Source organism: Somniosus microcephalus, chromosome 17, assembly GCF_052327205.1.
Source record: "Somniosus microcephalus isolate GS21.2 chromosome 17, FLI_Smic_1.0, whole genome shotgun sequence".
Classification (NCBI taxonomy): Eukaryota; Metazoa; Chordata; class Chondrichthyes; order Squaliformes; family Somniosidae; genus Somniosus; species Somniosus microcephalus.
The window spans coordinates 16,603,409-16,617,789 of record NC_141003.1 but is presented as its reverse complement, the minus strand read 5'-3'; the positions used below and the strand labels follow the sequence as shown (position 1 = coordinate 16,617,789).

Here is a 14,381-nt window from a genome sequence, read left to right as displayed (position 1 = left end):
AGTGAGTAGTCCCTTATTCTGGGCTGAGAGATATTGCACCTTCTCATGTAGACCATAGCACTCCTCCTCTGCTCGACATAGCTGGTTACTGCTGATTTGGTTCTGTGTTTCAAGTTCCAACATCCTTTGCTTAGCTTCTTTCAGTTTCGCCCCTATAAGCTCCTCTTGCAACATGGCCACATTATTCACATCAGGTAAAGAAGCGTTTCTCTTTTCCATGTCCAAGATTTTTTTCTGCATATCTTTAAGTGCACACTGCGATTCAGCTTCTCTTAACCTTGCTTGCACTAGCTCCGTCTCCAATTGCAGAACAAAATCCTCAGTGTAGCGTGGTTTGCCTTTATGCTGTATCTCTAGATCATGCAAATATTCTAACTCCTGAACATCATAAGGGAGATGTGATCGGTAATTGGTCACGATGGCTCTATGGTCGCTCTTTGCTTGAGCTAGCTGCCTCTGCTGTCTTTCCAGGTTCTCCCATTCGGTGTCCCAGAACTTTTCCATTGTTTTCATCTCTTGTACGAGACGGTAACTCAACTGTTCTAATTGTTGTCATACTTTGAAATAAGTTTGAGTCCGAGTTCGGTGTTCTTCCGTCGTGGATAAGTCCTTAACTTGAACAGGCTCAGAATTCTCTGTCAAACTGGAGTTCTGCTCTGAAGCTTTATTCTTCTCGGTAGCATAAGCCTTTATGCATGTCTTCGTTTTCTCCACCATAGTCGGCGAGTTCATTTTAGCCTTGTCTTCCATATTTGAGTTGGTCTTATCGTCATCCGTTTCAGAATCTGAGCTGATAGCTTGCACCGAGTCCTCACTCATTATGGCTTTTAGATAGTGCCATTCCATGTCTATTTTCTTGATCCACTCTCGTCCTAGAAGTGGTGGTCCTCCCTCAGATAATACGTACAAGTTCATTCTTGGGTGTTCTTTACCCCTATCTCTCACCTTGACTCTTATCTTCCCCATGGGGTATACCTTATGCCCCGTGTATGTCTGCAATACGAACTTGGTATTTCTTAAGGGTATGTGAGAGAATAGCCGGTGGTAGTCCCTTCGATTTATGACTGATAGAGCTGATCCAGTGTCCAACTCCATTCTTACTTGGACTCCAGCTATTTTTAGTATGACCCAGATAGTTTGTAGGTCAGCTTCCTTACTCACATTGTGAATTCTCAGACTACCCAGCTCCTGGCTGTTTGGGTCTGAGTCTGAATTCTGTTCGTCTGAACTCTTCTCAGCCACCTTGTGTACCTTGTTGTACTTTTCTTGTGGTGGCTTCCTTTGGTTGTTGGTCTTCTTCCCTGACCGGCATACCTTAGCGATGTGACCCAGTTTGCCACATTTCCTACATTCTTGGTTCTTAAACCAGCATTGATTCTGGTTGTGTGTTGTCTTCCCACAACGATAGCATTTTGTTGTACTTGAGGTAATTTGGTCCACCCCGAGTGCCGCCGCCTTTAGCTGCATTTCCGCCGTTCCTTTCGCTGCGGCTTCGTGCGATGCGGCTATAAGGACAGCCCTGTCAAGTATGAGGTCGTTCTCTTCGAGTAGTCGCTTTTGTGTCCCTTCCTTGGACAATCCGCATACGAACTTGTCTCGCAGTGCCTCTGTCAGATTCCCTCCGAACTGGCAGCATTTCGCTAGCCTACGCAGTTCGACCAAATATTCCGCGTTGCTTTCGTCTTTCCGTTGCGTTCTTGCATAGAATTTGAATCGTTCAGCCAACATCAACGGTGTGGGGTTCAAGTGGTCCTTCAGAACAGCCACAATCCCTTCGAAAGTCTGATCCGCCGGTTTAGCTGGTGCTAGTAGATGCTTCAAGAGCCCGTATGTCTTTGCGCCCATCGAGTTTAGCAATGTTATCGCTTTGTCGTCTTCCTCTATTTTGTTGGCTTCACAGTAGATCTCGATGCGTTCCACGTACGTGGCCCAGTCTTCTATCTCAGAATTAAAATCGTTAATATTCCCTCGCTTAGGCATCTTCCTTTCCTTGGGAGCAGCACAAGTATTTCTTTAAATTCTTATTTATTATTTATTTATTTCTAAGATGGCGGTTTTTCCCGCGAAAATGGCGGTTTCCCGCTCTTTCCTTCTCTCCCCGCCCCTTCAATGGCGGTCTCCCGCGTCTGTCGTCTTCTCCGCCTAATGGCGGCTTCCCGCGTTTCTTCCCTGGTGGGAGGGGTACGCTTTCCCCACAGCGGACAGGTTCAGCTGCTGGGCTGGCTTCCGCACAGCTCCCCTTACTCGGCTCTGTCTTTCTCTCCCGCTCGCACGGCTCTACTGGCGCTGGGTACCCCGTTCACGGAGAACAGTTCAGCCGCTGGACTGGCTCTCGCGCAGTCTCTCTCCCCTTGCTCGGCTGTGTCTCTCTCTCCCCCACGTTCGGCTCTACCGGCGCTGGGTACCCCGTTGGTGGAGAACAGTTCAGCCGCTGGACTGGCTCTCGCGCAGCCTCCTTTGGTCGGCTCTGCCTCTCCCACACGCCCGGCTCCCGTTCGCCTCCCAGCCCTCACGCAGTCCGGTGCTTCCCTCCCCAGCTGCGGCTGAGTTTCTCTCTTCCCGCGCCTGCTCCCGGTCTCAGCGCTTCGTGGCTTCGGTCGCTGCCCAGCTTTTCCCGCCGATCGCGGTCCGGCTATCTCACGACGCCGTTGGACCCGCCTTCCTGACCAGCTCTGCTCCCCCTCAACCGTGGTCGAGTGCACAGCCCTTATCCTCCGGATTTCGTTACACTTTTCCCTACTCACAGTCTCCGCGGCCGCCTTGTTTCCTGCTGATCGGCTCACTCCGCACCGTGGTAGAAGGGTAGTCAGTGCCTGTTGCTGATGGAAGCTTTTGTTGCTAAAGTCTTCCTCCTTTCTATTGCTGCAGCCTCGTGTTTTCTTCCAGCAGAACGACGAGGGCGGTTGCCTCTCTTCGACGCTCTTTAGTTGCTTTGGTAGTCTTGCCGCAGGGTACGATCGGACTCGTCGCCACTGTAAAGTCTGTGGGTTGTACAGTTAATAACGACACAGACTTCAGGAATAACAAACAAACAGGTCTTTACTATTCGAAGGTCAGGGCGAATCTGCCCAAGGAATCATGCCACAACACTTATATACCGGTGTGGTCACCGTCGGTATTACAGTATACAGAAGCCAAACAAGTAGTGCCACACCTAAAGTAGTTCTCTTAAAGGTGAACGGTTACATACAATAGTTCTCTTAAAGGTAGACGGGTACATACACTACAATCTTCCTCACTGTTGACTACACTTTCAAGTTTCATGTCATCTGCAAATTTTGAATTTGTGCCCTGTACCCCCAAGTCCAAGTCATTAATGTATGTCAAAAGCAGCAGTGGTCCTAGCACTGAACCTTGGGGAACGCCACTCTATACCTCCCTCCAGTCCGAAAAACAGCCATTCACCACAACTCTGTTTTCGATCCCTCTGTTCCCTTTCTTTTCCCGATGTTCTTTGGGATTTTTTTCCTATGTTAAAGGTGATCTATAAATGCAAGTTACCTACTAAACTGGTGGAAATTAGTTGCATATTAAGTCAAATAAATCTTAGCTTACATTTACACTTGTACCAAGCTGATCAAACACCAAATTATTTTGTTGACAGCTTATCTGACATTCAGTGTGCTGCTTATTGTGAGTAAGGAATCTGAAAAACGAAACTAAAATGAACTGATCGGTTTTGTGCACATTGTTGCCACACAGCAGCACTACGCCAGGATTGAAAGTACAAGAGGAGGAAGAAAAAGCAGAGACAACGGAAGAAGCTATCTTAACAGAATCAGAAAATAACTATCCAAATGTTGAATCATGTGCAGTGTAAGTATATTGTTAACTATGCTAAAACTCATGACTTTTGCAATAGTTCAGCTGACCATTTATGGCAAGTAAAAGGCAAATATCTTGTATTTGGTCCGGTGAAATCTATTTCAATGTGGAGTGGTCACAACTAGTGGCTAGATAATAATTGGACTAGTTATGCAAGTGTGAAGAACAAACTTGAGGTTTAGTAAGCTGCATAGATTGAGAATTTCCTTTTTAATCATATGAAGAATGACAGGCAGGAAAAGACCCACTGGCTCATCTAACCTGGCCCACACAAACTGCGATGCATTGTGCATTATCATACAGAGAGTCCCCACCCGGAAGCACGTGACCTCCCGAGAGATGTGCAAAACCAGATGATAAATTTAGTTTGGGAGGTGGGCGTAGTCTGGAAAATTCCTCTCTGACTCCCTTAGGTGATCAAAACTCGTCCAGAAGCTCACTCTGGCCCTAATTAATGTCATACAGTACCTACCTTTTGTATGAGATGCTTTCCGCCCCAGGTGCAGGCAGGTCCAGCTCTTGCTTGAAGGAATTGCAGTGTGATTTACTCTCAAACTGCAGCACTGAATATAAAAATCTTACTGCGAAATGCTGCTTGCCTACCTCGTAAAGCAATTTCCATTTTGAGTTCCTTTTACATTGCAGCTAAGTGGACACGAGAGATAGCTAACTGAGCTGCTGCTCTCTCGCATGTATTTTGCAACGTGCATTTGTTCTTCCTGTGAAATGGGTACACTGGGGTGGCCTGAGGTTCTGCTTGTGCAAGGGTCTGGCTCTGACGTTTTGGCCAGTGTGCACGCGTAGGGTAATGATGTAATATCATGACCTCACCATGGAAATAACTGAGACGGCTGCATGATGACCTTGTGATGCAAATGGCACTGCATTTACTGCCCCTAGTAAGACCAGCAGCAGCCAGGAAGAACTGGTCTTCCCCACTGCTGGTCTAGAAACAATTCTGGTAGGTTTTCCTCGACGTATGGCTCAATTTCCTTCGCCCCCACCATTGATGGCCATGCCTTCAGCTATCTAGGTCCTAAGCTCTGGAATTCATTCCCTAAACCTCTCCGCCTCTTTCTTCTCCTTTTTAAGTCGCTCTTTAAAACCTACCCCTTTGACCAAGCTTTTGGTTTCTTGTCCTAATATCTCTTTGTGGCTCGGTGTCAAATTTTGTCTGATAACGCTCCTGTGAAGCGCCTTGGGAAGTTTCACTATGTTAAAGGCACTGTAGAAATGCAGGCTGTTTGTTGTTATGGGAGCTGGTGGACAAACAGCAATATAAAAGCTCCCTTTATACTGGGGGGTTTGTAGTGCCAGTTCCCAAATACCAGTAACCCATTTCTGATGAGTTGACAGGAATAATTATGGTGGGAGAGATTGAAAAAGAGAGCGCAACAGTTTTGTTTCAAAACTGTATTAGCGATTCAGAGAACATTTTACTTAGCCATTCACTTTTTACCCAGCTCCTCTGAACCTCCTGCATGTTGTCTCCTCCCTAGATCTTCACCATGTCAAATTAGTGATCATGTTGATGTGTTTCCATGGAGAAAGATGGAGATAAAATAAAACCCTGCAAATCCTGGAAACACAGAACAAGTCTGTCAGCATCTGTGAAGAGAAGACATGGATTAACATTTTCGACGTAGGCCATTCGTTGGAACCCAGGAATTCCAATGAAAGAAGTCCACCTAAAATGTCAACCCTCCTTTTTCTTCTGACAGGCCCCATGTGTTTTTCATGTTAACATAAGAATTAGGAGCAGGCGTAGGCCATGCGGCCCCTCAAGCCTGCTCCGCCATTCAATAAGATCATGGCTGAACTTCTAAATCAACTCCATTTTTCCGCCCTATTCCCATATCCCTTGATTCCTTTAGTGCCCAAAAATGTATCGAGCTCAGTCTTTAATATACTCATTGACTGAGCATCTTTTCCAGCATTTAAAAAGTTTTCCTCCATTTTGGGTTTGCTTTGAGTTCGTACACGATGGAGGAGGTTGTATATAATATATAATATATATGTATGTATATTTGTGTATGAGATGTATGGCTTGACCTATCGATTTTTCACTTTCTCCCAATTACAGAGAGATATCGCCCCATCCAGCCAAATTGTGGGATACATTTTCCAAAAGTGACCGAAGACCCTGGCTGCCGGTCATTCTCCTTTTCTCACTCAGCGTTTTGGGCAGCTTTCTCATTGGCTGGTCTTTCCACACGTCTGTCGATGCTGCCGCTGTGGGCACCGGGGATGCTTGGAAAGCGATGCAGCAATTTCTGTGGCCTTACACAGGACTTCAACACAATGGACTGCCCCCTGTATAACCAACCAACCGTTCCATCTCCCATACAAGTGGCCATTGGGTTGCAACTCTCAGAATCCTGTGGACTCTGCCGAGAATGGTTCAAAATCCAGTAGCTTGTTTTTGATTAAAATACAATGGCCCAGAAATTCCGGTCGGGGGCTTCCTGCGGGTGCAAGCCCCCGACCTGCACTTAGCTTGCGCGCCGGCAGTTGAGCTGTAGGGCCCTGTGGAATTCTAATCTGGGGCGTGGCCCAGCTGCCGGCGCGCAGTGCTTGCGTGTCCTAGGGGTGCAGTTAGTTCGATGCGTCCCCTGGGATCACGTGGGCCATGGGCAGCCAATCGGAGGAGGGAAAAGCCCATTCATAAGTCTTGACAGGAAGACCTGTCAAGACTTATAAATACTACGGCCCCAAAATAGCAGTAAACCTTCAAATAATTTTTTTTTAAATCACACTTTAAATAAACTATAAATTACATTAGCTATTTTAAACATTAATTTAAATTTTTGAAAAAAAATAATTTTATATTCTAACGGGGCTAAAAATAAAGTTACCTTGCTTTAAAGTATTTAAAAATAATAAACCTGTGGGGGAAATTTTTTTTTAATTTGAATTAATTGACCACTTACCTTGTAAAAAGCAGGCCTTACGCCGCTTTTTACATTTTTAAACTCTAAAGACTTACCCTCCCGGAGAAACCTGTATTTAAAAAAAAAAGTAAGTTCAAAGCGCACGCGCAGACTCCCCCCGCGCACGCGTTCGACCTCTGAACCCCTTCGTTCAGAGGAACAGAAGTGCCGGTTTCCCGTGCATGCAGGAAACCGGCACTTCCATCGGGCCCACGTGTGAGTACCCCGTGCGTACTCACCCGTGGAGACCCGAATTTCTGGGCCAATATTGTGTAAGATTTTAGCCATGACAAATCATGTCACACAAAAAAGCATTAAATATTGGACAAAACGCTCACTTTTTTATGTATTGCTGGATTGTTTCTACATATAGAAAGTTTTACTTCTGTTCAACTCTAATATTTTGCCTGTTAAAGGCAAATTTAGTCACTAAAACAGGTAAAACATTTTGGACGTTCTTCACGTGAAGTTCCCAATTGCTGTGAATTTTTAATGGACACATTTGAATGTGAAAAGCAACGATATGAAAATTCTTTTGTAAATCTAATAAATTTAGATGTTCCTGTGGAAAGAGTGCTCAATAAAGTCTTCACATGACCTGCACTGTGTGTGAGAGCAGCTTTGTGGCCTCCAGCATTTCATTCATAGAACTAAAAAAGAGGTGGTCAGTGTTTAGAATTCTCTCCTTTGCAGCATCACTGCCTATGCCCTTCATCATGTGGTACAAGTTGGAGTAAAAGTCAGTATTTTCAGCAATTTCTTCTGACATTTCTTCACTGGATTCCTTCATCTTGAGCTTGTGTGACCTCTCGGGTCGTAACATGTAAAGAGACCAGTCGTCCTCTGGTACCATCTCGCCACTTAAATTTTAACAGGCCTGTGGTTCAACAGAAGAAAATGCAGGTACTGCTTTGTAAAGTCATCTGAGCTAGGAATGTGCAGCATCAGTTTTCCCTATGCAGGTTACATACATCCATTCAAATGACCATCCGGAGTTTGTGCGCACTTGAGTTCAAATGCAGGGCTTGGTGACGACTCTTAATTCTGTCGTCCTCTGCCAGTTTAAATGGCTGAAATCTAGTCTAAAATGCCCACTTATGTTTAACTGCATAAAAATCTATTACATTTAATAACATACGAATTAGAAGCAGGAGCAGACCACTCGGCCCCTCGAGCCTGTTCCGCCATTCAATAAGATCTTGGCTGATCTGATTACTCCACATTCCCACCTACCCCCGATAACCTTTCACCCCCTTGCTCACCAAGAATAATTTGAATGCTAAATTAGATATTATGAAAAATGGAAGATTTGCATAGTGGAGAGTAATGCCTAATACTATGCAAGAGTCTCCTCCATTTGTATTATGCTGACATATTGGCTGCAATTTTTACTGGAGAGGGTGGGTGGATGGGAATCTGAGAGGGGCCTGGCCCAATATAACTCCCTGCCTAATTTAAATATAGCAGGTTGGGAGCCTCAGGATGGCGAGGACACAGGAACAGTCTGCGGCATAACCTCAACGCTCATCATGGGCTTTGGCAACCAATGCCAGCGCACAGAGGCAAGGCCAGGGCTGGGGAAGCCTAAGGGTGGCTTGCGGGACCTGGGGAGGAGAGCAACCCTGCCCCTCCTGGCCCACAAGGCGTTCTCAAGTCTTTTTTAGAACTTCCCTTGACCTCTTCTGGCTAGTCGGTGTCTTCCGCCATCGTTCCGGGGGGGGGTGGTCTGCTCTTCCACCACCACCCCCCCCCCCCCCCCCCACCCAAACTCCTGACACAGTTTTGATCACGCTGCGATGCTGATGACTATCGGGTCACAGCATTTGAATGTAAAGCAGGGCCCCGTCTGCCTGTAGCGGGAAGCTCGGCCAGCTAGATAATCAGTGTAGCTGGAATGGCGTCGGGCGGGAACAGAGCGACTCCCGGCTGGTACGTGGACACGGCCTGATCTTAACCCCTTCCCCATCATTCTCGCTGGGTGGGGGGGGGGGGGTTCAATATCCAGGCCACTGAGACACATGTTAAAAGAACAAACACATTTGAATTACAATAGACCAGTGTCAAAATGCAAGTGTGTTAAACATCTATTAAAACTGGTTCTGGAGGATGTAATGGTGGGAGAGCAGTAAATGGTTCAGATTTATTTTTTAATGGTCACCTGTCCTGATATGGCCTCCTTTGGCTCGGTGTGAATATTTGTTTGATTACATTCGTGTGAATCGCCTTGGGACATTTTACTATGTTAAAGGTGCTATATAAGTTATTGTAATTACCTGAAGAAATATTTCTTCTTGCTCACAGTATATGTTCCAATTACTCCCTCTGAAAGCCATTGCAGAGGCCACAAGAGCCATCTGTGTATACGTGTCCAGCTCTAGCAGCTTGTCCTGTGGTACAAAAACACATTTTCAAATTGATCAAAACCCAAACTCCAGACTGGGATAGGCTGACCATCTGTCCCTGTTTTCTGGAGACAGTCCCTCGATGAGCTACTTTGTTCCTGGGCAAACCAAGGTCCACGGAAGAGTCCCTGGTTCCCAAGACATGTCCCCGAAGTGTATCCCTGGCCAGTGAGTGTACTCTACCGGAACTGAGCTGTCCGTTTGCGGCTCTGAGGCGCTCCCCTCCAAGCGTTGGCCCCGCCCCTCTAATCGTCGATCTCCCACACCCCAGGATCGGACACTCGGCCGGTTTTGCCGCCCGCCTCCTATTCCCTGACCAGCGAGTTGTCTCTGAGCATCAAATCGGCCCTTGCAGCTGGAGTGGTTGCGTACTAATGAGACCCGGCCACATGGAGGGTCCAATACCTGCCTGATTGTGCCCGTTGTGCTAATCAGCCCCAGCAGCACCAGCGAGTCCTCGCAATTGGTTTCTGACCCTTGTGTTGACCCGCAGAGCTCGAGTGTTAGAAAATAATTGACATGACAAATCTGACACAATCCAATATCCAATTGCCATGAATCAGTCATTCATGGAAGAAAGACTTATGAAATAATACTGAGCGGCCTGCGGGTGGTGCTGTCTAGGGGAGTATAAATACTCGGGCACGGGCCCAGCTTGCGCAGGACATTCTTAACAGGTGTGAAGGAATAGCCATGATTCAGAGAAATACACGATACTATGAACAGATTTCTAATATTAATAAAAGACATACTGGCTTTAAAAGACACGTCTCAGCAGAGAAGGCTGTGAACAGAAATACAGGCTTCTGAGATAAGATCAGTTGATAACAAAGCTGTAAACAAGCTTTGAAATGGGAATTAGTTAAATTCAAAAACAATGAAAGATTGAAGCAAACCATTGGTGGTTCCGAAAGGTCTACGGTTTGCAACGAACACAATGAGAAGGCCCAGTTTAAGGTGTTACAAACTAACACGTTGAAACAGAAATACAAACATTAAAAGAGGCATATGCCTTTGAAACATGACATCAAGAAAAGAAACATCTGCTGGTCAAATAGTTTTATGTTAAACTAGGGAAACAGGAACCATAAGATTAAATATGCAACCAATTGAGATAGCTAGAAATGTATGAAACATTCAGTTGAAGTGTCTTTAGTTTAGATAATAGTAAAAACCATACCAACAAGAAGGCTTTGAAGATATAACTTCAATAGAGACACCAGGCAATTGCATTGTGTTTGTATTGAACATGGAGAATAAGAAAAGACAAAATGGCTGCTAAAAAGCAGTTAAGCCAAAATTAAGAATAGAATGAAGAATCTTCGGTAAGAATGGCATAAAATAGATACCATAGCTCTCCTTGTTTTTATTATGGTTTTCGGAACACCTAAAAGTAGAGAAATAATTATGCATGCAATAGTTGATTTGATAGTAAATAGAAAGCATTCGAAAGAGGTATCATAGAAACAGAAGATAGGAGCAGGAGTAGGCCATTTGGCCCTTTGAGCCTGCTCCGCCATTCAATGAGATCATGGCTGATCATCCAAACTCAGTACCCTGTCCCTGCCTTCTCCCCATATCCCTTGATCCCTTTAGCCTTAAGAAATATATCTAACTCCTTCTTGAATATATTTAATGAATTGGCCTCAACTGCCTTCTGTGGTAGAGAATTCCACAGGTTCACCACTCTCTGGGTGAAGAAATTCCTCCTCATCCCTGTCCTAAATGGCTTACCCCTTATCTTTAGACTGTGACCCCTGGTTCTGGATTCCCCCGCCATCAGGAACATCCTTCCTGCACCTAGTCTGTCTATTCCTGTTAGAATTTTATAAGTTTCAATGAGATCCCCCCTCATTCTTCTAAACTCCAGCGAATATAAGCCCAATCGACCCAATCTCTCCTCATACGTCATTCCTGCCATCTCAGGTATCAGTCTGGTGAATCTTCGCTGCACTCCCTCATAGAAACATTGAATGGCGGAGCAGGTTCGAAGGGCCTACTCCTGCTCCTATCTTCTATGAGATCATGGCTGATCATCCAAATTCAGTACCCTGTCCCTGCCTTCTCCCCATATCCCTTGATCCCTTTAGCCTTAAGAAATATATCCAATTCTTTCTTGAATATATTTAAAGACTTGGCCTCAACCGCCTTCTGTGGTAGAGAATTCCACAGGTTCACCACTCTCTGGGTGAAGAAATTCTTCCTCATCTCTGTCCTAAATGGCTTACCCCTTATCCTTAGACTATGACCCCTGGTTCTGGACTCTCCAACCATCGGGAATATTCTACCTGCATCTAGTTTGTCCAGACCTGTCAGAATTTTATAAGATTCGATGAGATCCCCTCTCATTCTTCAAAACTCCAGCGAGTATAAGCCCAATCGACCCAATCTCTCCTCATACGTCATTCCTGCCATCCCAGGGATCAGCCTTGTGAATCTTCGCTGAACTCCTTCCATGGCAAGAACATCCTTCCTCAGATAAGGTGACCAAAACTGCACACAGTACTCAAGGTGTGTGTAGTGTCCGCGCCTTAATAACACACGGACTGCAGGAGAATGATAATAATAGATGTTTACTGCACAGAGAGTATGCTGAACTGAAGTACAGAAGCCTGCTACTGCTTTATATACAGGTGTGGTCACTGCCAGTACTACAGCATAAAAGCAGTTCTCTCTTAAAGGTACATACACAACAATTCCCCCCCTTTTAGATAACCAGTACATAACATTCATTTAACAATTGAATAATAACTAATTACAATTACAATTTTCTTTGTACTATATACATCAGCTGAAAGTAAACATTTATAAATTCAGCCTTTGAGGAGGCTTCCTGATCCTGTCTGGATAGCGCCTTTCTCGAGTATACTGTTCTTGCGGCGGAGTCGATTCTGGCTCATTGTCATTGGTTGGTTCGTCAGCTTCCAATACCACTGATTCTGAGGTAGACGCAATCTGTGCTTCGGGTTCATCACCAGGTGCGCATGCTCGTGGTATGGGTTTGACTTGTTCCTGTGACTCTAGAATCTGGTCAGCATGGCGTCTCACGATGCTCTCTCCAATGTTCACTGTGTACATTAATGGTCCCTGCTGTGTGCATATCGTTCATGGCTGCCATTTTTCTGTTTGGTAGCCGCGGGCCAAGACTGGTTGCCCTATCTTGAAGCTCCCGGTTGGCTTCTCATTGATGTGCTGGAATTGCTTATTCTCAACATCTCGTCTTATGTTTGGTTTGAGCAAGTCCAGGCGACATCGTAACCCACGGTTAAAGAACATCATGGCTGGAGATTGGTTGGTGACTGCATGTGTCGCATTTCGGTACGCGAACAAGAAATTATCCACCTTGTGTTGCAGTGGTATGTTGTCATTATACATCGCCTTTATTGCTTTTTTAAAGGTTTGAACAAACCTCTCGGCCAATCCATTTGTGGCTGGATGATATGGGGCGGATGTGTAATGCTTTACCGCATTATTCCTCAAAAACCTCCGGAAATCCTCGGACACAAACTGTGGTCCATTGTTGGAGCAAATCTGTTCTGGCAAGCCATTCCTGGCGAAGATGGTCCGTAGGACTGCAATAGTTTTCTCCGTGGTGGTGGAGGACATTTTGATGACCTCTGGCCATTTCCAATGTGCATCCACGGCGATTAAAAACATTGAGTCCATAAATGGACCAGCAAAATCAACGTGTACCCGTTGCCATGGAGATGAGGGCCACTCCCATGGGTGTAGCGGGGCCTGTGGTGGAGCGTTTTGGACTTTCTGGCATCCTGTGCATCTCGTGGTCATTTCCTCGATTTCTGTATCGATTCCCGGCCACCACACAAACGCCCTGGCTAGGCTCTTGATTTTTACCCCTCCCAGATGACCCTCATGAAGCTCATTGAACATTCTATCTCTCAACTTGGGTGGAATTACCACTCGGGATCCGCACATCAAGGTCCCACGGCACACTGACAGCTGTTCTCTCCTTGGCGAGAATGCTGGCAACAGTGAGTCGCCATGTGCTGGCCATCCCTTCACCGTCAAATCATAGACCCGAGAAAGTGTCGGGTCATTTCGGGTTTCCTTCTCTATACTTGAGTTTGTAATAGGTAGACATTTGACTATGGTCGCATGGAATATCTCAACAGGGTCCACTGCAGGTGCTTCCTCCACTGTAGGCAACGGCAGGCGCGACAGCCCATCAGCGTTTCCATGCTGTTTCGTGCCCTTATACTCTATGTCGTATTGATGTGCTCCTAGAAAAAGGGACCATCTTTGCAGCCGTTGCGCCGTCATCACCGGAACGCCCTTCTTTGGGTTAAAAATGGAGACAAGAGGCTGGTGATCAGTCAGTAAGGTGAATTTCTGCCCGTGCAGGTAGTGATTGAACTTCTTCACCCCCCACACCAGGCTGAGGGCCTCCCTGTCAATCTGGGTGCAGTTATGCTCGGCTGATATTAACGAGCGTGACGCAAAGGCTATTGGCCTCTCTGAACCGTCAAGGAATTTGTGCGACAGCACCGCTCCAATGCCGTAGGGAGACGCATCACATGCCAACCGAATCGGTAGTGATGGATTGTAGTGAGCCAATACTTCTTTTGAAGTAATTAGGCATTTACATTTCTGAATGGCATGCTTACACTCATCACTCCACTTCCATGCTACTCCAGTTTATAGCAGGGCGTTCAGCGGGTGCAGAATTGTAGACAAATTTGTCAAGAACTTATGGTAGTAGTTCACCAACCCGAGGAACGACCTCAGTTGTGACACATTTTCCGGTGCTGGAGCCTTGACTACTGCCTCAATCTTGTCTGGGGACTTATGCAACCCCTCTTCATCAATCACGTGGCCACAATACGAGATTTGTTTCCTGAAAAACTCGCATTTGGGGCGGTTGGCTCGTAGTCCATATTCTTGTAATCTAGTGAGCACCTGCTCCAGGTTGGCAAGCTGTTCACTGTCATTTCCGCCCGTAACCAGGATGTCGCCCAAATAACACTGGGTCCCCGAGATCCCTTGCAGGACTTGTTCCATCGCCCTCTGCCAAATAGCCGGAGCTGATGCTACCCCGAATACCAGTCGATTGTACTGGTAAAGACCTTTGTGAGTGTTTATCATGAGGTATTTTCTAGATGATTCATCTACCTCCATTTGTAGATACGCTTGGGCCAGATCAATCTTCGTAAAGTGTTTTCCCCCAGATAGTGAGGCGAAAATATCCTCTATCCGCGGAAGTGGA

The 14,381-nt window shown here is 46.0% G+C and overlaps 1 protein-coding gene across 5 annotated transcripts in view; it reads left to right on the top strand.

Annotated features, from left to right (window-relative positions):
* The window catches only part of irag2 (inositol 1,4,5-triphosphate receptor associated 2), a 184,640-nt gene extending 177,180 nt beyond the window's left edge, over positions 1–7,460 (top strand). For 4 of the 5 annotated variants that reach the window (XM_086009980.1, XM_086009978.1, XM_086009976.1 and 1 more), the window contains 2 exons: positions 3,703–3,816; positions 5,909–7,460. In XM_086009980.1, the coding sequence (XP_085866106.1) occupies positions 3,703–3,816; positions 5,909–6,146 (352 nt within the window). In that variant the 3' untranslated portion in view covers positions 6,147–7,460. The remainder of the gene's footprint in view (positions 1–3,702; positions 3,817–5,908) is intronic. The other variant, XM_086009979.1, reaches the window with a different exon arrangement.
* The last annotated feature ends 6,921 nt before the right edge of the window (positions 7,461–14,381 follow it).